The 27,792-nt window shown below is 36.4% G+C and overlaps 2 protein-coding genes across 2 annotated transcripts in view; one reads left to right on the top strand and one right to left on the bottom strand.

Moving 5' to 3' along the window:
- Positions 1-21,342, bottom strand: part of LOC134748245 (neuroendocrine convertase 2) — a 99,606-nt gene extending 78,264 nt beyond the window's left edge. Inside the window, exon 1 of the mRNA XM_063682975.1 lies at positions 21,062-21,342. Within this exon, the coding sequence (XP_063539045.1) occupies positions 21,062-21,316 (255 nt within the window). The 5' untranslated portion in view covers positions 21,317-21,342. The remainder of the gene's footprint in view (positions 1-21,061) is intronic.
- A 3,614-nt stretch (positions 21,343-24,956) lies between these two features.
- On the top strand, positions 24,957-27,718 carry LOC134748264 (trypsin alpha-3-like). Its single transcript, XM_063682999.1, has 4 exons — positions 24,957-25,273; positions 26,563-26,754; positions 27,237-27,373; positions 27,505-27,718. Exons 1-4 carry the CDS (start codon positions 25,004-25,006, stop codon positions 27,662-27,664), a joined length of 759 nt encoding a protein of 252 aa, XP_063539069.1. The 5' UTR covers positions 24,957-25,003; the 3' UTR covers positions 27,665-27,718.
- The last annotated feature ends 74 nt before the right edge of the window (positions 27,719-27,792 follow it).

The raw sequence follows: 27,792 nt of genomic DNA, 5'->3' as shown, positions 1-27,792 counted from the left end.
AAAATCCGCCGAAGGCAAATTGAAGAAAAAATATTATTAGTATAAAAATGTATGTTTATTACCTTTCAGTGTGTTTACATAAATGAAAATATGTAGGAACACGCACGCACGCTACTTGGGGGCAAGTGTAACAAGCAAAAAAAAAACAAAATATGGATAGAAATATGGTTTTCTATCCATATTTTGTTTGTTTACTTATCAGTATGCCGGAAATGTTTCTGAATACCCATATAGCTTTTCCCATACTGTTTCACGAACTAATGATATTTGTGTTTACGTTGTAGGTGCGTAATGGAAATGTCCATTTGCTAAAAATAGCAACAGCCTTGGGGTGCCACGGATCTAGCGGTGGCGGTGACGTAGGTAAATTATGTTATGTCATTTGTGATTACCACGTTGTTGGGTTAGGCCTACAATCTGTGGCGTTAGCAACGAAAATACCGCGTTTCGGTAGCGTTGAGTTAACGTTGATGTATATTGGTGGACGAGGGACACAAATAACATCTCGCTGTCCCAGCTACTCTCGCCTGCTCGTGGTCCTCCTGCTGTTTAACGGAGGAGATAGCTATAGAAAGGAAAACTTGAAACAAACCCGGCTCGTTTCGGCAGAGCGAAGTGGAAGGAGAAAAGCAGGAAAGCGGACCCCGTCACAGTATGGGACAAACGCTAGGAAGATGATGATGATGATGATGATGATGGTGATGAACATTAAAAGTTTATATTATCTTTAATTGTATAGAAAACATGGAACTTGATTGAAAATACATCAGTCCTAATATAACTCGTGTCCGAATGAAAGGTCAATTTCATAGAGTGGTCGATGTCGGATCAAAGAAAGGTGGAGCTCAAGGGCGCCTAGCCTTTCAAAGATTGCATATACTCCAGAAGTTGGTACGGGTACCACCAGACGGCCCATCCCATAGCCGAGGAAGCTGGTTCAAGAGTTTAATTTCATAATTGAACTATTTTTCGCAATTATAAGGGTACTCCTTTTCTAAATACGTAACCTGTAACCTGATAAAATAGACCCAATTACAAAACGCTACCTAATAATAATAATAATGATTCCAATGTATTGTGCAAGAATATCGTTAAATTAAAATGGCGAAATTTGATCAATGTTGATATGAAATATTTACTTGTAATACCGTCAAGAACACGTGGCCACATTTGGTCGTATTATTCGGAGTACTTACTCAACACGAGCAATTAATTATGAGTAATATAAGTGTAGGTAATTAATTAACAATCTGTCAGTGACGCGTGGTTAGCTGAGCGTGATGTTGGTGACTGTACCTAATCTATTACAGAAATATATTGTATATTGTTAACCAAGAGATGAAAGGCAGTCATTTCAGTCGATGTACAGTGAGGTTCAAAATTACATGGAGAAATTATGAATGGAATTCATTCATAATTTCGAACATCACTGTACTCACTTACGCAAGTTAAGGGTTAAAAAAATCATTTCTGTATTCCATTTGGTTTCCACCTTATGATGAGCTTACATCTTACGATGTAAATACAATTCAACATAAAAACATTAAAAACAATTGAATTGAACTATTTACTACTATTGACTGAATTATGTTTGATAAAATAGATCCAACCCTCATCTAGTAGGTTAAATTAGGATCATTTTCTATTGCTGCAGGCGGGGAAACAGAATATTTTTCTACTTCTCATGGGAGTCTGTCGGAGAAGTCCCTGAAGTATACGCCACTTTTCAGCCCTAGGGCATAAACGAGACGTTCAGATATCGATACTTAAACAAAGCAGATAGTAGATAAACAATGACTCACTTTCAGAGCATAAGAAATAATAAAGATATTAGACCTAGTCGGTTGATGCGTACTTTCATAATTCAGTACAAACATCAAAACTTAGGTACCAACAAATATTAATAACATTCAGTAATATTTGTTATTGATTGTACCTAAATATAAGCAAAGATAGATATAACTCCGTAATAGATGGATACAGTCTCAGGAAAAGACGTGCCTCGAAAATCAAGAAAATTTGATTCTCGTTCAGAGGGCGCTACTAGCTTTGGCATATCAATATAACAATTTTAACGCATATCAGTGAAAGAACATGGGTCAAAATCATAAAAATAATTATTGCAAATAAAAAAAATCATTTATCCATATTTAAATACATTTTATCGTATTTTTATAAATCTTCATTTTTAGTTTTAAAGTGTGTCGGCAGATGGCAGTGAATTTACTGGGGTTACAAAATTTACTATGACAGTACCGCTCTAGTATAAGTAACTCTATGATATAACTCTTTATGAAAGGTTATACTTAAATTTAAACGTGTATTCATCTAATTGCTAATTGAAGCTATGTGGAAATAGCGCCTTACTGACAAGCGACAATAAGTACCCTTTTGGTTGAAAATGGCACATATGTATAGCTTCAATTAGAAATCAACCTTATCGACAAGCGACAATGTGGTACCTTTTGGTTGAAAACGTCACATATATCAAAATTCAGTACCAGACTTGCAATAGGACCCGCCTCGGTCAGGAAAAGAACCTACTCTAACAATAACGAAGTATTTGTGACGCAAATTAGACCCTTCCCAACTTAATTTAATGACGAGCAACAATTGCTTCTAATTCAGGAATTATGGCTTCTTTATACAGCTAAAGTTTGAAACATCATAATCTCATTCAATTGGGAATTCATAAAATTAAGTAATTCAGGCAATAAATTAAGTTCAATTCGATTTGTTGATTAATTTAAGCAGAAGTTAAAATTATCGGTAATTAATTAAGGTGAAACGCGAAATTACATGAATTTGATTACGATGGGATGTACGACTAAGTTCATAAATATATATACACTGTTTTCCTTTATTTAACTGGATTAATTGCGAAAAATCTATCGTACGCCGAAAAGTAAATAGTTACTACATTTTGTCCACTTTTCATTTGTTCCTATTGTATATTCACCTACCTATGATGCGGTGACATGATTTTTTATGACCTAGGGATCCTATAGATTCCTAAGATAGTGATAATAGTGTTGTGATTCGGTAAGTTGGTCATAGCTTTTTAACTTTACCAATTCAATAAATTACATGTAATTTGGAATAATTGGAATGCGTCCAGTACGGATATGATGGTCGTTCTTGTCTACGTGAAAGCATGATAAAACGGTATCACTTACTGTCAATCGCGCTCTCTTTAAAAGTGACGGATATTTTGTCACGTGGATAAAGCCATCCATAATAGGCCGACAGATTGTAACCAGTGGTAACACTGGTAAATGTGCTATTCAATATTTTAACGTCCGTATAAAAGTAGTCGCAACCCACGCCTGTATCTGGGCATAAACGTAAATACACTAAATACTAACTGAGTATTATCAGGACCGAAAGCGACATTATAGGTAGATAGAGGAGAGCGGGGCAAAATGGGGTACCTCTATTGCGTAGTGCCCAATAAATCTCAATTCAGAGTGTTTTGTTATACGCATTATTTTATTTTAGCTATTATCGTTATTAATTATCTTTCTTTTTAATAAAGTGGTATTCTTAAGTATGGGCATCAAAATAATTTGCTTCTCTTAAATCAATAAGTCCATGCATTGATGACCCTTTTTATGTGCAAATAAATGATTATGATTATGATCATTTTTTTTATTACACGTAGGTGTTAATATTTATTTAATTAACGCTTTTCAAACAAAGTATTAAAATGACAAGCGTTTTAGCAAGAACCAATTAGTTTCAGGCAACAAAGGGAATACTCGTACATAATAGATCACTTTGTTGTCCGGCAAAGTGACCGTCGCGTCGCTGTCAGGTGCGACAACGATGTTGATTAGTTAGCTTTTGCCATTTTAGGCCAACATCAAACGAAAAGAATATTTTATCGGGAAGATAGATGCTACGAAAAGTCACGTGACTATTTCCAGACTCTATTTAAGTTTCGATTAGCGTTTCCTAACGACGATTGTCACCTTGGCGAGGCACCTCATACCTTAGTCTTCCCCCTAACCTCGTCTTGCCACGTTCTCCCCTATAGCAACACCGGCTGTCTGCGCAAACATTGTACCCTTGTACAGTCGCCATCAGATATATCGGAGCGGCCGAGGTGCTCAAAATATCTGAACACGCACTCTAACGCCTTGACAATAGAGGCGTGTTCAAATATTTGTGAGCACCTTGGCCGCCCCGATATATCTGATGGCGACTGTACCTGAATGTTACAGATAATGTGGGTGTATTGACAGACTTTCCAAGTTTTTCCTTATCCAGCCAGTCAACAGACAGCTTACCGGAAAATAGCAAAAGTCGTCCTTACTTTCTACGATTAAATACAAACCTACTATTTAGTTATTATGTTATTCTGAACTGGTAACATAAAGGATGATTAGATAAAAATTCTCCCTTAATTGCTCAAAAGAAAAACCTATGTTTTTTAACTTATACTTAGCTCTTATAATCATACCTGGGATAACTCGGGGCACATACTAAAGTGACGTAGCAAAATATTTTAACCACAATATATCTATATCTAATATATGCTACTGTCAACATCTAGATGTTATTAAACATAAATAAATATTATTATTTTATCTGGATTTTAAAATAAATACACTTAACGAATTAAAACGTGTAAGTATTATTTTTTTATTTTAAAATTAATTTCATAGTGTGATTATTTTGATGGAAATTACATCGGTATACTTTTATTATCGCAAGTTAAGAGGCTCTATATCGGACATGATATCGAACCACTTTTTAGTAATCGAAGATTTTTCAGTGAGCACATATGTATAAATATATATCGACATTTCGACATCTTATTTATCGACATCAAATCCCTCGAACGTGCCCCGAGTTATCCCAGGTTTGCTTATAATCAATTAAAATATCTAAAAACAAACGAAGGGGCATATCTATTGTTAATTGTGTTAAGGATGTCAAATTATGTTAAAATATTTTCTACAGAGGAAAATAGGGACTACGTATGGATAGTCCTCCACTGTCCTCTTAATTTTAATAATTTTGTGGATTTGAAAGTAAAGAGTCAAATAATTGCTATATTTATGATCTGAGATCTGAGGTTACACCAAAGAATATCTTAACTGCACACATACTTATCTGAATCAACGAAATCACTTGAAATAAAAAAAGTGTGTGCGTGTAATCTTTACGCACGATTGAAGTAAAACTTCTTTGATGATGTCGTTTATCGCTATGTTGGCACTTTGACGTGTGTCCTATTGTGTGTGTGTGCTACTGAGCGTTACTTCCGTCAAAAAAAATATCTGAGTTACCCTCTAGTCGCGCCTAAAGAAGTTTTACTTCAAAAACATCTCACTTGGCCATGTGTTTGGTACGTTGTACGAGCATTTGATTGATTACGAAGCACAAGAAGATTTCGTTTATAGTTCGTTTTATTTTAGCATTAGAAAGAAGGTAAGCGATCTTGACGTGTCTTTTTATTAAAAATCACTTTTGAAAAATAAGTCACAGCAAATATGTTACAATTATAAATCATATACGATATTTTACATTCTTTTGCTTCATAAGTAATATAAACTATTTTTTTAAAACGTTTTTCAATAAGTTTCAATAAAAAGACACGTCAAGATCGTTTACCTTTTTTCTAATTCTAAAAACGAACAATAGAAAAAGTGATGAAGGACCGACGGGCTTGTCTTTCAATGTCAATTTTATTTTGGCTTATCACTTACGTTGAAGTTTTCCTTCTGAAGCAATATATTGCTTTCAAAATATGTTTTGCTACTTTTGCTGGAGAATACAGTTCTGAAAACAATATTTAACGCTTTCTGTAGTTTTTCTTGTGACCATGAATTAGGCTGACAGGTTTTTTTATTATTTTTTAACACACATAATATATTACTTCACTTGTAAACTAGTAATTAACAACATTAAATGGTGTAATTCAATCTGGCCGGTGAATTTTTAGCTACTTCTAATAGCCGTATTGACCTACAACTTTGTAAGTAAACGCAATAATTGAGTATCATCGAGCTGATATGGTGGTAGAGCTAAAAGAAAGATACTTGGAACTTTTCGATAGCTACTAAGTATTCCAATCTTTTGGGTGAGATCAGTACAATCGGCAATAAATAAATGTGATTTTAAACATGAACATTTTGGCAGAAACTTTTTATCTAATCAGAGAATACATTAGAATAACATCGATTTAACCGCCTACATAAAAATGCTTTTCACCTAATAATGTTACATACATTTCTAAATATATAAAGTGAATTATAAATATCACATCACTGAGAATTTGCTTGCGTCACTCCATGACGTCAAGGTGCTATATGAAAACAACAGCTAATGCATTGTGACAGATTGTTTACGCATTTCCCATAGACCTTTAACACCCACTTTTGGGATAAGAATGGAATGAAAATTAGCATAAATGGTCACGGAATAATAAAATGTCCTCGACGCTTCTTGTATGCACATGTTGACCAACAACAAAAATAGTAAAGGGCTTTAATAATTATTAGATCTATCCTTTCATTGGACACTACCTATACAGTCGCCGGGCACTTTTTGTAGGAAGGCCGGTCAACGGAAGCTAACTACCACCCTGGTTAAGAGGCCGGTGTCGATTTTAGTCGCACAAATGTAAAATTGATAGATTTTGTTACCTAATTGAAATAACAAGTACTGGTTTCTATTAGCACGTCTTCTTATCTTGCCTTTTATCAGATCAATTTTTTTTTAAACAAACACTAAATTAGTAATGATTTTTTTTTCTGATGGGCGTTTAGGTAAACGCGCGTAAAGCATTGATTTTGTCGTTCTTATTTGTAAATTTCGTAAAGTTTGGATTGCTAAAAATGGTAAATTTTTATTACACATATTCTGTACTTGACCTTTATCAGATTACATTTTTGATATATTACTTAGAGTTCGAGGAAATGAAAGTTAAAAGAATTCAATTTCTCCAGAAATTACTTCAAAACAAGTGACTATTTCTCTGAAAATCTACTTTTTTCAACGTAATTTTGATACTTAAACAATCTACAACATTTGCTGAAACTATTCTTGTACATCAATTTGTATAATTTACGACCATAATTTTTAGATGATTTTTTAAAAACTGCCCCTTCTCTTCATATATTACCGGTGACGCACACTCGCGACCTCATTATTAAAAGGCAAGATGAGAAGACGTGCTAATAGAAACCAATACATGTTATTTAGATATTACGTAACAAAACGTGTATAATTTCAACGACTAAATCTATCAATTTTACATTTTTGCTCCAAAATCGACTACGGCCTCTTAACATCCTAACAGCAGTTTTTGTTCGTAAAAATAATAAGTAAAAATTCATAAAAATAAAATAAATCTACTCCCACAATTCGCGTGTCTACTTGAGTCTAAGTGTAAAAATATAAAACATTAAATGTGTATGGCAATTCGAGACAGCGAGATTTTATTAAAATATAATTTACATATTTATTAATATTATTTGCAATTTGAAAGAGTAGAAAATTTTCCTGTAAAGAGCGCTCAACATCTCAGTTTTAAAACAAAAGAAAATTTCTGTTTATTCCTTTTCATGGAACAGCTTAAATGAAAAATACAAGACACCTTTAGCTATAATTAATGCCATGATAGTGCTTTCAATATTCTAGCTCTGTTTTATGTGTAGCATTATTTACTAGCCAAACACGGTGTAATATCAGAAGCACATAAATATAAGTAGGTATTTTATTGAATGTTTGTTATTTGTAAAATACTGCTTGTACAGTTTGACAAATCTGCAGTCAAGAAATTAGATTTTTGTTGCACTTCCTACCTTGTCACAGTGACTACAATATGAAGCCGCGAGATGTCTTCTTCTTCCTCGCGTTATCCCGGCATTTTACCACGGCTCCGGGAGCCTGGGGTCCGCTTGACAACTAATCCTAAGAATCGACGTAGGCACTAGTTTTTACGAAAGCGACTGCCATCTGACCTTTCAACCCAGAGGGGGAACTAGGCCTTGTTAGGATCAGTCCGGTTTCCTCACGATGTTTTCCTTCACCGAAAAGCGACTGGTAAATATCAAATGATATTTCGTACATAAATTCCGAAAAACTCATTGGTACTCATTGGTATTGGTTGGTGGATGAAGCCGCGAGATGTACCATATTATTGTCACTGTGACAAAGTAAGAGGTGGTACATATATCAAATTATTGCCGTACATCGAGCAGCAGGCTTATTCAGATAGTAATTAATTACACGGTTATGTAATGAATAGGTTATAAATAGCAGCTGTAATATATGTGCAGCTGGCAGATCATATCCATAACCGTTTCATAACAAGAAATTACTATCTGAATAGACCTCTTGACTTAGATATTATATTATTAACATTATCGTCGCCATTGACTTGATATAAAGTCAGTACATTTCGTGCACTACTCATATCAAGTCGTGGTTTTGATCAGGTTTGTATACGTGCAATTTTTGACATGGCGTTGATGACACTTTATTACTTCATTGACGTGGCGGCGCAAAGGTTAAACTAAATAAACGCGAACAGGAAAATACTGCTACATGAGGTTTATTGATCGATTCAATAAACAATGAACAGTCAGCATCGAATGGATTTGGCAGCCAAATGGCCAAACATTTTGCAACAGATACTTGTTCCTATGGTAAAGGTGTGTTGATCGCTTTGTCTGTCCCTATACATTTGATTCTGACATATAAAAATGAAGTACATATCCAAATCCAATGTAGGTATATTGTTATTGTCATGTTCCAGCCAATGTGAAAATTTGTAAAACAGAAGTAACATATCTTGGTCACGCGCTGAACCTCAAGCAGTCTTTTCAAAGACCCACATTTGCATCACATAACAGGGAACGTGACTATACCTACTGTTTAGATTTGCGTAAGGGTTTATTAGTTTTCGTTCTGGCCTGCCATGCGTAATCATATACAATTGAACAATACGAAAGTTTACAAAAGGTATATTTCAGCAGTAACGTATTCTCTTAAGGAATTGTTTTATTTTGACTACAAAATCAACCCTAAAATTTTAGAAGGACAAGTTGTCATTTAGAGTAAGTACTTAGGGATATGAATTTTCAAGTCGTTTCATGCCAAGTGTAAGGTTTTAATTGATTTGGCCCTCTTGACGTCGAGGATTAGACTATAAATTAATATAATACAGTCCCAGAATATTAGGATTCATGCCATCAATTCGAAATAATTTTATACCCGCCTCCGAATCTCATGGAACGATGCTTGAAACTTAATTCAAGTGAGGGAGGATTAAAGGGAATTGGTATATTCGAAAATATACTGGTCTAGATTGACTATTAATAGTATAAAAATAATCTGGTAATAGACATAAGATACGTTTTAGATAATTGCCGGCTAAAGTCCCATTTGAAACTAGTTATATGCGAAAAAAACGTAGATCAAGAATAAAAAATGACAGCCGAAGTGGCCAATTATACAATCCTTATTTCTGTGGTAAAAAAGGTGTGTTTCAATACCACTTGGGTCCTCCTCCTTGGGTATCCTACCGGGTATGGTTACCTGATAAATGGATTTGTGTCCACTGAATCGTTTAATTTCACGTAACCTACCGACTGCGCCAATGTGGAAAAATGGCTGAAGACTGATTTAAAGGAAGATATTTAAATGATACTGACCAATATTAACGCAGTTATAATTGTATTTTACATTTAATTATTCAAGGGTATTTCTGAGCAAACAGTATACCTAAGTGTCTTATAATTAGTTATAAATATTTATAATCTCGAAAATATCCACCATCTCTCATACGACAATGTGCGGATTCACTTGCGCTTCCCTTCTGCAAATTAATAAATCAATCGTTTAGCGAAGGAGTTTTTCCAAACAAACTAAAGACGGCCCTTATAAAGCCGATGCACAAAAAGAAGTCTAAAACTGACCCCAACAACTACCGACCCTGCTACCAACGGCATCTAAACTCTTCGAAAAAGCCATGTGCGACCGTGTTTTCGCCTTCTGTGAAAAATATAAAATATTAACCGAAAGCCAAAATGGATTTCGCAAAGGGCGATCTACAACAAGATCAGTTTATAAGTACATGCAGGAGGTTGCAAACACCATAAATGCCAAAAAATACGGAGTTGGCGTCCTCCTGGATATGACTAAAGCCTATGACAAAGTCAAATATACAATACTTTTGGATAAATTGTATGGGGTGGGGATACGAGGACCAGCCCACAAATGGTTTGAATCGTACCTAAAGGATAGAGTACAACTTACGGAGATAGAACACTATGACATAAATCACAGAGAAATAAAAATGATACGATCACACAGCAAAGTAGTCAACTCAATCCCTCAAGGAAGCGTTGCGGGATGCCTTCTATTTCTGTTATACATTAACGATCTTCCAAAGATATTAGAGGAGACATGCATACTATTTGCTGATGACATTTCATTACTCATTGAATGCCAACACATGCCAACCACTTTTCCGACTGTTCAAAATTCTCACGTTACCATCTATATACATCTTCGAAATGTGTAAATTTGCAAGACAAAATAATCATATATTTAAAAAAAGATACGAATTACCCACAACCCACCTACTGAGACATCAAAACAAATTATTACTACCGGCCTCTAGAATTAAAAAGCACTATAATAGTACCTATGTAATGGCCATAAAAATATTTAATAAACTGCTAGAGGCTATAAAAAATGTAGGAAATGATAAAAAAATGTTTAAGTTAATTAAATCTCTTTTAATCAAAAAATGTTATTACACATTAAACGAATATTTAAATGATAGTAATATAAGCGAGTAACGAAATAATATAGAATGAATAATTAATATTAAGTAATTGTGTCATTTTCTATCAGAATGTACGATGTTTATCAAAATAAAATAAAAATGTGTTTTTGTTAATTTAGTTTTTAAGACAATTTTGCTGTGACCTAACAGGGTATCGTGTACCGACTATACTTTATTTACCACCTGTATGTAATGAACATGATTGCAATAAATAAATGAATGAATGAATGAATATCCATAAATTACACACTAAAATCCCCTGTGACCAACACAATGTGTTGAATATTTTGCCCGTTTTGCCGAATCTGAGACGAAACATAATTTTACAGTCTGGTGATTCTACCTACGTATTGGAGTGGATCAAACGTCCCACGACTTTGTCGCTGGCAACAATGGCTAAAAAACAAGTTGGTTACTGAAAGCACCTGAAAGCCTAGTATCTTAGTGGGAGCTTTTCCGATCTAGTGAAATTGAATGACATCTATTCAGCCATTGTATTCGAAATAGTTTGCTGTATTTGTGAGTCAAGCGATCCGCACACGTTTTCATTCCGTTTCTTAGGTATAGGTAAAATAACGTATTTCATTATGGGCAGTTTACAAAATTACTTTAGGCATGTAACTTATTTATCAGCGCCATCGAGAGGGTGTAAATGTAAGGGTCCAATATACTGTGCTAACGTTGTCTTTATTATATAATTGCTTGAGTTTCGCTTCGCTTTCATGTCACGCATGATTTCTAATCTCATTTGACGAAAACGTCCAAATATCTGTCGAAATCTTGATAAAATTACCTCTTAATACTGTTTTTTTTTTAAACCTAAGTACTAATGTAGAGTATCGAGGTTCAACTCAGATTAAAACTTTCATGCGAGTCTTCAACACACGATATAAAATTATAACTATCATGTAACAAAGACAAGGCATATGCAATGCACTGTTTACTCGTGCTATCTCACTTCCTTCAAGTGCACTTAACGTTAAACTGAGTAGGATAGATAAACAACTTACACAATGGAGAGCAAGACAATGGTTGTCAATACAAAGACGGGTATTACGTCCTCTACGGGGCTTAAAGACGAGAATGTAAAGCTTGAATAGGATCGGGGAATATTCAATAGGCTCTTATGTGTAATAATATACTAGATATTGCGTTGATTTATACGTATAAATAGCTCAGTGCCATAACAATATGGTATTTTTATAAGTCAACATATTTAATAAGCACTCGAAAAGTATTATTAAGAATAATAGGAATTTAAAAATTGTCTAAATAACTAACTTTCGGTGATCAAACGACCCTTCACTTATCAAATGGCTTAAAAATGTAGGGCCTCGACGGATGCCAAGCTTCACTATTAGGTATGTCCAGTATAAAATTTAAATAACTAAAATAAGAGGCTATAGTTGCAGGTACTTGTTTAATGTATTAAATGTGGTCGTCTGATCCTACTGACCTACGGTCGACGTCAAAGATATGCTTCAATTTCGCCTTATTACAAAGGAGGAGGTGCAAAAGTGTAAACATATCTTTGACCTCGATTGTACCTCGTAAAACCGCACTGTGGATATCAGGTGGTATTCTATTTCCAAAATTTGACAACCTATTATTTAATCACCAACTTTTTACAGGCAGTTTGCATCAACTCGCCTTTAATTTTTAAATAAACTCTCAGTTAATTGAAACCGACACCTGTCACCATTTTTATCCAATAAAATTGTATTTCCAGCGCTTGCGAAGTACCTATTTCGTTAAAATTTCACTGGTATTTCTCCCCGTAAGATTTCCCGGCGGACCGCCGTCAGCCCGTCACCCACAATTATCGCCGTATGAGGCTGCGCGGCAAGCATCCATTGAAAGCGGAGCTAAAGCTGTTAGGCTGTTACTAATATAATACAAGTCACTTAGATTGATATGATGGGACGGAATGTCCGGGCCACTCAGTTTTATAATAAAATGTTTGTTTAACTTCAATAACAGATCTACTTATTAATTGTGTTAGATTACAGATGTGCGTGGAATGTTTCCAAAAGTTTGCGGAAGTTTCGTGAAAAATCAAAGGAAACTTTAGTTTTAAAAATAGATAATTATTTCATTCCCCATACAAAAATTAGAGATGTATCCGAAGTTTTTCAATGTAGATATTTCGCAATTTTGGTAACTTTAAGACGGCAAATCATTTTGTAAGATATGTAAAGTTTAAGACAAATTTGTGCCCCAAATTTCACAGGTGATGTAGATGGCTCCGTCCGTATGCTCTTGCAACTCTTGTCAAAAGTTACGGTTTGATAATTCAGTGAGCACAAAACATATGGCGCAGTACAGTGCCATCTAGCTTGGCTGTCAAACCAGGGTCACGTTTTTCTTTGATTTGAGTATAAGAAAAACGTGTCTATAAATAACTGCTTCAATCAATCGTTCATTCAAACAATCACGTGAAACAGACGGCGCTATATTATTGCACTTTTTCCCGTGGGTACAATACCGTGTGTACGTTGTTTTGTTTAGGTATACTGGGTTCAACGCGCTGTTGACGTTTTTAAAAGATAAATATTTGTTCTAGCTGGTTTCCAATATATACGGCTTCTAGGCAAAACAATAAGTTGCCTGAGAAACATCTTTATTATGAAAAGTGATTTTAGATATAATGTAACCATAACAGCTCAGTCATCTGAAGCCTACATTTGACTGGGTTATAAGTTATAACCAGGCATCGTAAACTGCGAGCGAAATCCATTGAAGTACTAGGGTTGTTACTTAGTCAAGTCAAGTCCAAGTACGTCATTTCAATGGATTTCGCTCGCAGTTTACGATGCCTGGTTATAACTTATAACATTAAGAATACCGGTGTTCTTTGGATCTTTAAAGTCCTTGTTTTAGAGATAATATTATATCAGACTTTTCTTTAATTCTTGACAAAATACATTTTGAGTAAGTAACTGCTGACCTTTAAACCATCATTTATATTAAGAATGAAACACTTCCCACTCAAATTAATCATCTACATCAAGTTGTTATTTCGGTATTAGAAGTTGAGATCGGTTGAGACGTTTTATTAATACCCCACGCACGCATGGTTTATTTATATATCCTATCTACTATATCTGACGTTCATTGAGCTCTAGCTATCTGCGGACCGCTGGTGGGGTCTGGGAGCACCTGGGGTGGTCCGCGAATTTATAAACAGATCAACCGTAAATATAATAACAAGAACGACATTTGACAAAGGTATTAACATCCAAACAGTTGGAAGTACCTATCTCTGAAAGGTGAACAACTGACCCCGTAGACAACATGCCAATCGCTAACGCTACGTAGCGAACGAAACGCAACTGTCACTGTCACACTAATATGGAAGAGTGATAGAGAGACACAAAGCGATTCGATAGCGAAGCGATAGCGATTGTCACCTTGGCTAGGCCGGCAGATGTAGCTTGACCAATGTTACCTAGTTATTACTTTTACTTTATCATATGACGTTAAAACTGTTATCAAAGTATTTCCTGAAACTAACATGAATTTATTTGTACAATCAGGAGCGGAATTCTGATTTAACAATTTGTTATGGTTTTGATCTTGTTTTGATATACCTGGACGATAGTCTTCGTAATTGGTACGCTTGTCGCGCACGACACGACTTTCACTTCATTAGGTTAGCTGGATGAGATCCCTTATAGGGATAACTTCTATTACCTGTAATTATTTTTGTAAACCTGTGTTGTGTACAATAAAGTGATTACTACTACTACTACTTCATTTTGCATGCACCAATCAGCGTGAGCGATCTTCAAGGTCGTATCAAAACCGTAACAAATTGTTAAATTTGTATCGGGCTCCAGAATAATTATTAACAAAGAGGATGTTTTACTCCCTAGAAACTTGATGATTTTCAGATACGCGCTTTATTTCAAAGTAGTGACGATTTGGATGAATAAACGATGAGTCAATCATATTTTTCACTTTTATTTAATATAGTCTCCCCTAAAAGTTTTAAAGCCCTAAGATTTATATATCTTAGCCTTCATTTGGCTGTCTCCTTTATCGGTTGCGAGTAAACGAGCACAAGTCCTCACATATGCTGCAGTGACCCAATAACCCCGATGTAGTTAACTTAACTGGCATATAGCATGTTCATTTGTAAATGGACGGACCTACTTATAGCTCGTGATAGAGCTGTAGTGGATGAGGACTTTGTTAAGTGCTGTGCTTGGCGTTCAGCAGAAGGTACAGAAGCGTATTGACAAGAGAGAGAGCGACTATAGTAAAGCGTATAGACTGAAATAGATGTCATATACTTACTTACTAAAGAAAATTAAAGCTCTACTCCTTGACCACTGGTGGGCTTGGTTACTTTTGTATTTTATATCTATTTCAGTTTATAATTTATATAAGTATATAGTGACAATTCAAAAAAACACAAATAAATATTTAATACAATTAAATAGATTTGTTCTCTAGTTGCAAAGCTATTTTTTGGATTTATTATTTAGGAGTTAGCGTATTTTATATGAACGCATACCTACTGGGCTGGGGGCCTTAATAAGAGGCCATCGTTTGTAGTAAACACCAATCGAAACTTAACAAAATAATAGTATTTATTCATGAACAATACAGGATTGTGTTTGAAAATACATGAAGAGAAATATGCCTATGGAAATGATCACGTGACCTTTCGGTCGAGTGTTTCATCCAGATAATTTTTTATCTTTCGATTGAAGTTTGGCTATAGCTATATGTCTGTTCTGTATGTTCGCGATAAACTCAAAAACTACTGAACTGATTTTCATGCACCTATCAATAGAGTGATTTTTAGGGAGGTTTAGGTGTATAATTTGTTAAGTTTTACCCATGCTAAGCCGGGACGGGTCGCTACGCTAGTATAGGGGTCATCCATTAGTTACACAAAATTTCGATTTGTAGACCGCCCCCCCCCCCCCCCTACCCTGTTGCTGTGACTTAATATGTGGTTGAACCCAATTATTATAAAAGGAAAGTGATCAAAAAGGTAACTTTTCATGTCTAAAACAAGGACGAAACCTTTCAACTTCACCAATATCACATAGGATTTCTCGGAAACCTAATCCTTGTTTTAATGACCCACAAACTATAATGACGGTTCGACTTTCCTAATCTGATTTGTCCGGCCAAAATTGGAACGAAAGCCGGATAATTGGGACGAAAGTCGACGAAAGTGGAATATGAAACCACAGCTTATCAAATCAGTTCAAATCAAATATCATGTATATTCAGGCAACTACGTGTAAGACCCATGGATATACAATAGCGGCGAAAAATCGATCATATTGCTATTTTTATGAAGGCATCATTCGAAAATTCGTGAAATTAGACTTTATCAACTCAAGTCTCATCCAAGGCAGTAATTTTTCCACTTTTAAATTTATTCTAAGCTTAATAGCATCGATCGCAGACGTTTCTGCTTTGAAAAAATTAAATTAGACTTTATGTCATATGCAAAACCGCAATAGACATTGAACCTATTTAAACTTAGTGACGGCAGTAAATTGTAATTGTCTACTCATTTTTATTGTTTTTTTTTTCTCATTATTTGTTTGTTGTTTTTGTTGGTTTGTTTTTTCTTTCATTGTTTGTTTGTTGTAACGTTAATGTTAGTCGTAAGTTAGTTATAAGCTAGGTCCCTACCGAAAATCAGCGCTGCGGCCAGCCGTGGCATTAATTGAACTTGAAACTTTGTAAAATACCTTTTTACAAAGTTTCAAGTTCCTAGCTTAAAATAAAACTTGAACCCCATACAAACTTTCTTCCCCTTTTTAACCCCCTTAGGGGTTAAATATTTCAAAATCGCTTCTTATCTCTTGTACAATTTATAAATGCAACCTGGTGTGAAACTTTCTATCTTTTGTGGTTTCGGCTCTGCGTTGATGAATCAGTCAGTCAGTCAATCAGTCAGGACACATGCATTTATATATATATATATATATATATGTCCATTCCTGTATATATATATGTCCATTTATATATATATATATATATATATATATAATATAAAACTAGTGACCATTTTGGCCACCGTCTTGGATTTTTTTCAATGTTTTTTTTAAGGAATCTAGAGGGCCCCGAGATTCTGAATAGTCTGTTCTGCGATAACTTAAGTAAAGTTTACAGTAGCCTCTGTGCACAAAGTTTTATAATAAATTTCCATTTATATAAAAAGCCTATTTATAGAAAGGCCTATTTTGAACCTTTATTTTGTCAAGGTTATGTCCAAAAATTAAGTTTAAGAACCAACGGAGTATGGACCTTAAGTATAGTGTATCGTATTGTTACCGCCAATCCACTTTCAAGCACTATAATTATATGGCACTTGGCAATTTCCCCAACACAAGAGACTGGTGTTCCCAGGGGCACAAAGGTCCTTTTTAGGCGACTGCGTACCGTACGGACTGTACCCGACTGGATGTATATATTTTAGATTTAAATATGGAAATTACTGTACAGTCAGCATCATAAGTTGCTAAGCGGGCGAGGTGTTCAAAATGACCTTGACACGCTCTTATTCTCTTAACAATAAAGTCGCGTCAAGATCATTTTGAACACCTCGCCCGCTTAGCAACTTATGATGCTGACTGTATATAGGCTTTTAAATTTCTTTGTCTAACGAGGTGGATATCGTACAAAAAAGAGGATACATTGACCTACCCGCATGGTGTAGTGTAGATAAGAATCTAATCTACTGTAATTTGATCCTATTCACATACATCTACTACAAGTTCAATTTCGTCAAATGACTTAGTGCCAGTTGCACCATCCGCACTTGACAGACTGATCAACGCCAGAACGCCACCCGAAGCTCCGCGGCGGTTTACTATGAAACTTCCCATACAATAAAATTTTGCGAACTCTAACAGATTGGTGCAAAAGGGCGTAAAGCCAGGAAATTAGAAGGGGTCAAAAGATACGGCCATCACGCAGGTTCTTACCTTTTATCTCAATTACTCTGAATACTTCTGTTTAAAATGTTCTCGTCAGGTCCATCTGTTACGTCGCTGTGTTAGCTGTTTTATACATACTAATATTATATTATACTGCTATGGTACCGCAAATTGGTCCTACTTTGCTCCTTGATGGGTAACTATGCTCTAATTCAAAAAAGGGCTTAACTTCTGATAATAATATATTCTATTCAAACATAATATATTTCTATAATATTATTTATATACTCAGCCAAATAAATTGTAAAAAAAAGAAAAAAAAAGAAAAAAGCCAAAAAAGAGAGATTAATTTTATGACTAACGTAGCAATTTGAAATATATATATACCTATATATATATATATATATATATATATTTCGAATTGCTACGTTAGTCATAAAATTAATGTCTCTTTTTTGGCGTGGCCTGTTTTTTGGCGTACAATGGGGTAACTTTGCACCCCTAAGTAAACTATAGGTAGGAGCAAAAATACCACAAACAACGAGTATCTTGTGCACCTTATTCATAGCTTCGTTTTATATAAAACAACATTTCACTGATAAAATATGTTACAAGTAAGGTGTTCTTCTTAATATTTAATTCGACTAAATATTTAATAATGGACAGTTAAAAAAAATATTCAAAATGGCAGTGAATGTGTTAAAGTGGAGCAAATATTGGAGCAAAGTAGGACCATTTTACGGTATGCAGGGTAACGATATTTAACGACGAAGGGGGACGAAGTCATGCGACCGCTTCGCCATACAATCGTAGACTCGATATTCGTCACTGGACACGACTACTGGTCACTGGAGGACTACGTTTGTATGAAAAGGTGATTCCGCGCGGGTACTCCACTTTCGTCTTAACGATTGGCATCTTGTCTACGCACCCTGGTAATATTTGTTTTTCCGAGATTTCACCCGTTGATAAAAATCAAAAAACACCTATTATTTTTAGGGTTCCGTACCCAAAGGGTAAAAACGGGACCCTATTACTAAGACTCCGCTGTCCGTCTATCCGTCTGTCCGTCAGGGGCGTATTTACCCTAGAGCCAAGGGGGCCATGGCCCGGGGCGGCAGGCTGCGGGGGGCGGCGCAGGCCGCCGCTGGCTTTCAGTTTCGGGAGCCTCAGTGGCGCCCCAATGATTTTTTTTTGTGGTGTTATTGTGTACTAAACATAATTTAATTAAAAGTAAGTAACTATTATTTGTCTATTGCCAGTAGTCACATTACAATTTTTACAGCGCGTTTGCGCCCCTTTGCCTTCTACCTTCTTTACCCACGTCGGAATGTCGACGGGTTCTAATGATGTCGCCCTGTGACGTCGCTCTTCACATCGCCCTAAGGCCGCGGGCTCCCGTAAAAACAAAGCACGTTTTTTTAGTGGGTACTAAATTTCCTATCATTCATTTAGTGGTTAATTACTCAGCAAAACGCTGATCAATATATGCAAAAATCATATTGAATGATAGAACGTATAGTAACTAGGTATCGAATAAAATTAGAGTCCGGACACGACAAGACACATGGTTAGTTGTTTCAAAGGTGAACCGCAAGGCAGGAGACAGGAATGGACAGCAGAGCCCGAAGGGAAACATAAGGTGTCAAATTATGGCGGACTAAAAGGTCAGGTTGCGAGCCCTGAAAAGCTTAAAAGTCGCGCCTTCCAGAAGACCCGAAGCATTCCAGCATTTCCAGCAAGTCGAGCCCCTTCGCTTTAATTTGAGCGTACACCAAAGGTCGAGTAGCAGGTAGCAGGAGAGCCGAGATCACATTGGTTCCAAGCTCCAAGCCAATTCCAAGCTCTCGCCTCCTCCAGCTCGGTCTTCGACCTTGCAAGGAAGGTCTTTATGCGGAGCTCGGCCTTTGGTGTAACTTGGTCATTGTTCCAATCCCAAACATTGATTTTTCCCACCTCGACCTTTGGCTTTGCGCGGAAGAGAGCCGCAATTGGACGATCCGGGACTTTAGCACTATGCAGAGCTCGTCCTGGCCACAGGTTTTTGTCCCAGCTCAGCTCCACTGAAGCTCGCCCTTTAAGTCTCTTTGGCCCGCAGAAAACTTTAATCATATTCGTAGCCTTCAGCCTTCCTTAGACATGACCAGTGCTTTAAGCTCTGTTCTTCTGCAGTTCGGCCTTCAGCCTCACAGGGCCGCACACCGCAATCGGACGCTCCGGCCCTCCGGCCTTATGCAGAGCTCGGCCGTCAGCCTCGCTCACAATTGGAAGGCTCAGAAAGGCACTAAGAAAAAATTATACTTTTGTGTTTACTTCATGGGTCATGGGGGCGGCAGAGGCCCAATGGCCCGGGCGCCAAATATTTAAATACGCCTCTGTGTCCGTCTGTCACCAGGCTGTATCTCATGAACCGTTGAAATTTTCACACATGATGTATTACTTTTGCCGCTATAACAAAAATACTAAAAACAGAATAATATAAATATTTAAATTGGGCTCCCAGCATACAACAAATGTGATTTTTTTGCTGTTTTTTTCCGTAATGGTACGGAACCCTTCGTGCGCGAGTCCGACTCGCACTTGGCCGATTTTTTATCAACACTGAGCCCAAATTATCATAATGAAGCATTTCGGTGTAAACAAACCGATATTTAACAATAGGTATATTTAGTACATAACTTAAACGACCTACCTAGGTACTTTAAAAGGGTGTCGCTAAACATTTAGTGACAAAAAAACAACTACCAACTAGCCGTATTCATTAAAATGTTACTTACTTCACAAATTAAGTATTAACATGTCTGACATATGGTCAACTAATAATCTACCATTGACAACGGATTTAGCGTAAGTAATTGGATGTAACCCTGTCTACAAAACTGCACAAACAGTGTTAATTATAAATGTAATTGCAAAAATTTAATCCTACAATCAAACTAAATGTGTTGATACTCCTAAGTTTGACATTCGTCAAACTTGAACATGTTTAATCTTTGCAGTGTTAAAGGAATTTGAGTTATATCAGAAAGGAATAAACATCAAATTAATAGTAATAATATACCTACTTACCAAGGGTTGCAGCTTATTAGGACAATTTCGATTTACCTGCGTTTACAAACATTCAACCGAGCGCTGCAACTTCGTGTGCTTGATAGTACCTACTCGTAGTAAATATAACTTATACATATACCTCGTATCCGATTCAATTTAACCTTATCCAGCCTAATTCGCCACCTTCGGCCGTCGTCATCCGAAACCCGACCTGAGCACGAAACCATACTTGCCTGTATTAACAAAATATGAGTGTGTGCTTATGTTTACGCATAATCACGTGGTCACTTACCGGGCCGAGGCTGTCGAAGCCGTGGCGCGCCGCGACCTGGCTCGCCTCCTCGTGCCCCACGGACCGCTTGAATCGCACCAGGAATGAGTTGGTAAAGACCTCGGAGGATGAAGCCGCGGCTATAAGGACCGTCACGGCCAAGCATTGTAACCACATGATAACGCTGTGGCCGGCAGCGGCTGACTGAGGCCTGTCTTCCTCTGACGTCACCACTATCGACCTGCGATCCGCGCACGCGCGCCGCACATCCTCCATTCAGCCAATCTCGCCTCATACTCGCCTCAGATTATGAGAACGTCCCTATATCACCATTGTTTTGAATGATACAACCTAGAAGCCGTTAATACTGAGTGACCTTCGGCAGGGTTACAGGGTCGTCACTCACGGCCCAGTTTTTCGGTTAAAAGTTTGCCTTTTAAGTAATATTTATAGCGTTTACGTGTCGGGCGATTGAATATTAATGTAGGTTATCACGTTGTCTCTCTCATACAATTATGTAAGCAGTGGGTATAGAAGCAGAAGATACACATGCATTTCATGGTTGCATGCATCATTGGGCCTTACTGAATATATGCAACGATGAAAAGCATGTATCCTTTCCGCTTTTATACCCGGACAATGGACAACCCTTTTATGGCACATGCAATGTGCAATGGTACATGACAAAACGTTGACACATCTGGGCAATTTCCAAGATGTATATCTATTCAATATGTTATACAAGTTAGATTTATATTTCATCCAATGTTAGTACCACGTAGAACCGGCTCATGATTTGTGCCACACTGCAGGTAAGTAATATAATAAGGCATTCATTCATGTGTAAGTAAGTATATTTATATAAATTTTTGATGGTTGTGTATTGTGTACCGACCTCGTTTGTCTTATACATAAAGAAGACCAAAAACAATATAAAACAGACTGATGGTGGTGGTGGTCTCATGATTGTTACAGATGGGATTAGCGAGGTATTTAATTCCTTGCAGCAAGGAATTAAATATTAAAAAAAGAGTTTTAAACTATACAAGGCCCTTGCATAGTTTAAACCTCTTAATACTCTAACGTCATAAACTTAATTGGATGTCCGATAATTCATTGGGAAGAGCATTAAACCCGGTGAAACCAAAGGAAAGCGGGTCCAGATCCCGCGCGGGATACCTACATACATAGTAAGAAGTTTTTGGCAAAAATATTATTTTTGGTACAAGCTTTTATCGCTGCCTGTACTTCTCTTTCCACAGGTAACTAATACCCATCGAGACAATTTTAAAAACCCCAAACACAATTAGGTTGCGTGCTAACATCTCCGTTTCAGATTGGACAAAAATGTTTTTAGCTGTGTTTCTCTAGATGTCGCACTTCTCAACCGGAACTCGGGAAATTTTGTGATTAGGTTCGATAATTATATTATATTATAAGTTTTTTTTTTGTCCATTCGGTTTTAGGACATTTTGTTAAAATGGCGGAGCTATGGGTGATGGTGATGGGGGTTTGCGAGGTCTACAGCTCACAGAGCCACAGATTTACTAATCTGTTTATCCGGTATTGAATGTAATCTTAAAAAAATTCAATAAGCTTACGTGGGCGTATCCATACAACGGTGAGCATGATCTCTTGATCCGAGTCGACGTGTATGTGTGACGCAAACTCCGACCTACTCAAGATCAATTCATTATACTTAGACTGATTGACTTTATTCTTGTAGGTTGGGATGTAAATAACGCAATTGTCTAAAAATACAAACGTCAATTTCTGTTTCATTCAGATTTGATTTGTAATGTTTTATTTTCCTAGCGTTGGTGTTGTGCGAAAATTGTGTTTCACTTGGTAGCTAAGTTTGTTTAACCCTTGAAACCCTCGCAACGCTCTAGATTCCACTTTTCTAACCACTCACTACGCTCGCTTTTTTATGATATAGAAGACAAACGAGCAGACGAATCCCCTGATGATAAACAAATTCATAATCATATAAGTCATAGCGGCCAAGTAACCACGGTACTGCTAGTTGCGGCAGTGGAAAAGGCACAAGGAGAGCCGACCCCAGATAATGGGATGGGGCTTATGATTCGGTTAAATGGTGTTTTTTGAAAAACATATTATTACCAGCTTGAAATTAATGTAGTATGATACCTTTGGGTACGGTGCTTTACTCACACTAGGGTCCCATCTCCTCCCCCTGACGCAACCCCCCCTTTTAGCATGAAATATGTCCCGGGGAAAGTATATATACATTTTAGGAAAAAAAGTGTCAATGAAAGAAACAATCCTTATTAAATTCTTAACAAAAAAGTTCACAATTTTTTGATATGATGCATCATGTTCAGGTATCTTTACTATTTCATATCAAGTGAATGTCTAATTCATTTCCCGAATCGCGCCGCTTGTCTATTGCGTACGTGAGTTTAATAAAGCCGCAATGTGATTGATGACAATTATGCCAAGCCTTCGTTATTATTAATTTTCTCATTTTTACATCCTACACGGGATTTGGCCTTCATTATTTCTTTATACTTGTCCTATAGGGATTGTTACAAATATTATTATCTCCAACACAATTTAGTCATATTTTTTTGTTTTGAATTTTAAGCAAGCTACTTTTTTTTGTGTACAATTAATTAATTTTTAAAAGAAGGCAGAAGCGTATTATATCCTTTTAACAAATATAGGTTTTAAGGTTTCCTCAGCTGCTAGTTTATTATCCAAATATAAAAAGTTTTTCTCTAACGTTGCACGTTGCTAAAAAAGTTCTTGTTTGATGATTGGATCCATATGCAACTAGTGTGAGTTTCATATCGATCCGAACTAAACCAACTAGTGAACTAACGATGGGCGGGCAAATAGCTACCTCGAACCTATAGTCAAGCCAGAACTTTGCAACATGTGCAATTGAGTTGGGCAGTTGACTGGTTGGCTGGTTGCTACCAAATTGAAATGTTTGTAAACCTCTTAACTTTAAGAAAAAATACTAAAACCGCGGGATTGAAAGTGACGGACACTGTCTTTATCATATCCGTACAGGCGGATAAAATAACTTATAATAATATAATAATTAAAATTCGAATACCTACTTTTATGTAAGTTGCTTTTTAAAGAGTTTGAACTCTTCCTGTTAGTTTATTTTTTTTAGAAATGAATATTACTGTAGAGTAGATCCAGACTTTTGCGCTAGAGAACACGCACTACTCAGGATTTTAATTTTAGTCCAATTACGAATATTAACTCCGATACGTACCATCAAGATTAGTGCCATAAAGGTTCTGCGCATGTATCGGAAATAAGTTAATTACATTTCCCTGCTGCTGGTTAACGGAATGATAAATTTAACTGCCCAATTATTTTAGGCTAAGAGCTAACCCCAGAAAATGGTATATGATAATAAGAGCAACGAGAAATAAATGCCATTGACCCTTCAATCATTTGACATTCCTTTCTCGTCATTCGATTTCGAACCGTAATTCTTATTGTAGAAATGCGTTTTTGTTTTAAGTATGATGACAGGTATGTCGATGTTGCCGCTATGGATTTAAGGGACTATCAAACACAAAGGGCCTACCGCGAGCAGCTATGTTCGCAAATTGCGGGCATCTTTCTCTTTTACTCCAATTATGGCGTAATTAGACTAATTTGACTGATAAAAAAAGATGCTCGCAATTTGCGAACTTCGGTGTTCGCGGTAGGCCCGCAAAACTCTAAAACTGGTATCCTTCAAGGTGCCTGCATTATCTGACCTCCACCGTTAAACAACTGCCAGACGTCTGGATCCAGTAACAAGGATTATAACAAACTGTCTAGTTTCGTTGCTCTCATAAGTCTCATAACCGTTAACCATTTTCCGGGGTTAGCTCTCCGTGTATTGCATCTCTCTTGATTAACGTTTATTTTCAGTATGGTTGTTTGCTTCAATAACATTTCCCGAGAGATAAGTAGTGCAATGAATTAACTATGGTTGTAACGGAGTTCTTTAATCTTTTAGTTTTATTTATCGCAACATGTAACAGCGCGATGGAAGGTTTTATCAAAGGTGGCGCTTACGCGAAAATAGAGAGTTTTCCACATTCCGTGTATTTGTACGTAATATGCAAGGAGCATCAAGTTTGCGGCGGGTCTATTTTGACGCAGAATTTAATTTTGACAGCTGGACATTGTTTTGAGCATTGTTTAATGAGACAGAAAGATATGTTCGCGTATGCAGGAAGCGCGAATACTAATGAGGTATTAGAATTGTCTTACTCATTCAACGCAGAGCCATAATAGTTTAACTGGCGCCCTTACCCACAAAATAGTTCCAATATCCCCCAGGTTTCTTTCTCCAATGTACTAGGTACTTCACCTACTAGGTATACTACTTTTTGTCACATAGATCAAAGATCTCAAAATTAAGGCTTCATCACTGCGCGTGCGTAAGTGCAAGCAAACGCCTCGAGTGACAAAGTAATAATAGTAATAATTAATACAACTTATTCAACTTATGACACTTATTCAACTAAGTGCCGTAGGTTCAGTTCAGAGAACAGAGTTTTTAAAAAATCGTAGCACTTTTTAGGGTTCCGTAGCCAAATGGCAAAAAACGGAACCCTTAAGGATTCGTCATGTCTGTCTGTCTGTCCGTCCGTATGTCACAGCCACTTTTTTCCGAAACTATAAGAACCTCTGTCTGTTGAAACTTGGTAAGTAGATGTATTCTGTGAACCGCAATAAGATTTTCACACAAAAATAGAAAAAGGGAGTTCCCCATTATGGGGAACTCAAATTTTTTTTTTTTTTTTCATCAAACTCATACGTGTGGGGTAACCCATCTGTGGATAGGTCTTCAAAAATGATATAGAGGTTTCTAATATCATTTTTTTTCTACACTGAATAGATTGCGCGAGAGACACTTCCAAAGTGGTAAAATGTGTCCCGTCCCCCCTGTAACTTCTAAAATAAGAAAATTATAAAACTAAAAAAAATATATGATATACATTACCATGCAAACTTCCACCGAAAATTGGTTTGAACGAGATCTAATTCGAGAGTAGCAAGTAGTTTTTTTTAATACGTCATAAATCGTAAACCGCAATTTACCTTTCACTCACGTTTCACATAAAAAATACATTGTTTAAATTGTGTAATGTACGGAACCCTTGGTGCGCGAGTCCGACTCGCACTTGGCCGCTTTTTTTAGCTCCAAGTCGCCGCTATATAATCGACGATACGCCCTCATTTTAAAACGATATTCTGAAGTAACATGAAATTTGACATAAACATTCAAGTAACATATAGGTAACTATCTTTCGTTGCTACAAATTAATACCTACAAAAAAATTAGAACGAGTAACGAGTACACTCTCTACATTATTTGTAAGTATAACAATTTTAACAACGAAAACTAGTACCATACATTGATATAATAATATGTTACGTAAATGTTCGTCGTTTTAAAATGAGGGCGTAATTTTGATTGTATAGAAGTGGCATTTTGGCTCCTTGCATAACAAATAACTAACGCCTATCTATTTCAGATGTTAGTGGCCGAGGGCATCAATAACTTTCGTATACACAACGAGTACAATACGAAAACGCTTTATAACGATATAGCCGTAGGTTCCCTGAAATCCGAGTTGCCACTAGGAGATACCATAAAACGAGTTGTTATAGCCAAGAGCTTCCCTGGTGTTACCTTAGCTAAAACTGCGGGATGGGGAACAATCGATGTAAGTAAACAAATTTCTGCAAAAATGTAGTTTTTAAGAACACGAGCAAAAAACACAGCAAACAAAGAAGACTTTAATTTTTGAAATGGAATATAATCTTTCGATTCTTATACAAAAATATGAGTACTTTTCAAAAAATTTCTAAGTGGATATTTCGCAATGTTGGCAACTTTTTGGCGGCACATCAGTAGATCAGGCCTCCAATTGAGGGGGGATTTAAATCTTCTCGAGGCAGAGGAGTAGGGTTAGAGCCGGCGTAGCTTTATTTGAAGCGCATTGTACCTAATATGCCTACTTGGATAATAAACTTTCTTTAGATTATATGAACTATATGAAGGTAGTAGTTCTAAAAATTAGGAAATAATTGTAAGCAAGCCATTTGCCCCCATACTTGTATCATTCTTAAAAAGAAGTCCAGCCGAGCGGCGAACAAAAATGTACCCAACAACATTTTAAAACTTAATAATTAAACTTCCGTGCAGGAACATACGATGGAAGCAACACAAAAATTGAAGATGGTGGTACAAATTGTACAATCATACACTACTTGTACTGAAGTAACGAGACTAAGGGCCGGAATGATGTGCGCTATGAATAGCGAAAGGAATCACCCATCGCGGTAAGTTAATTTATTATTTTTTAATTTAATAATTTACTTTGCTTAAAACTTCAATGACTTCACTGACAGTTGAAACTTGACAACGATGAAAAATGTGTCAGCTCTGTGATAATTGCTAATAATTCCAACAGTGGCGACTCCGGCAGTGCTCTAATATCCAAGAACGGTCAACAGATCGGGCTGGTCTCATTCAGGATGCCGAGTAGAAAGGAAGTCGTGATCTACACTAATGTATCCTACTACATTGATTGGATAGAGGATCAAGCAAGAAACCTTTATTGTCCGGATTAAGAATAACACTTTACCTAAACATTGTGGCCAAAAAGGACAAAGAATACATTTTAGTCTATATTTTTTTCTTTGTATTTCTTATAACGCTAACTTTACATAAAAGTAAATTCCTTACTACATAGGTATTT

Source organism: Cydia strobilella, chromosome 16 (assembly GCF_947568885.1).
Source record: "Cydia strobilella chromosome 16, ilCydStro3.1, whole genome shotgun sequence".
Taxonomy (NCBI): Eukaryota; Metazoa; Arthropoda; class Insecta; order Lepidoptera; family Tortricidae; genus Cydia; species Cydia strobilella.
This window is presented reverse-complemented; position numbering and strand designations above follow the sequence as displayed.

Excerpts from the sequence above, each read along its gene's own strand:
- LOC134748264 (XM_063682999.1), top strand. The coding sequence starts at position 25,004 with ATGGTTGTAACGGAGTTCTTTAATCTTTTAGTTTTATTTATCGCAACA. Across the intron at positions 26,755-27,236 it reads CGGGATGGGGAACAATCGAT|GAACATACGATGGAAGCAAC; the intron begins GTAAGTAAACAA and ends ACTTCCGTGCAG. Across the intron at positions 27,374-27,504 it reads GAAAGGAATCACCCATCGCG|TGGCGACTCCGGCAGTGCTC; the intron begins GTAAGTTAATTT and ends TAATTCCAACAG.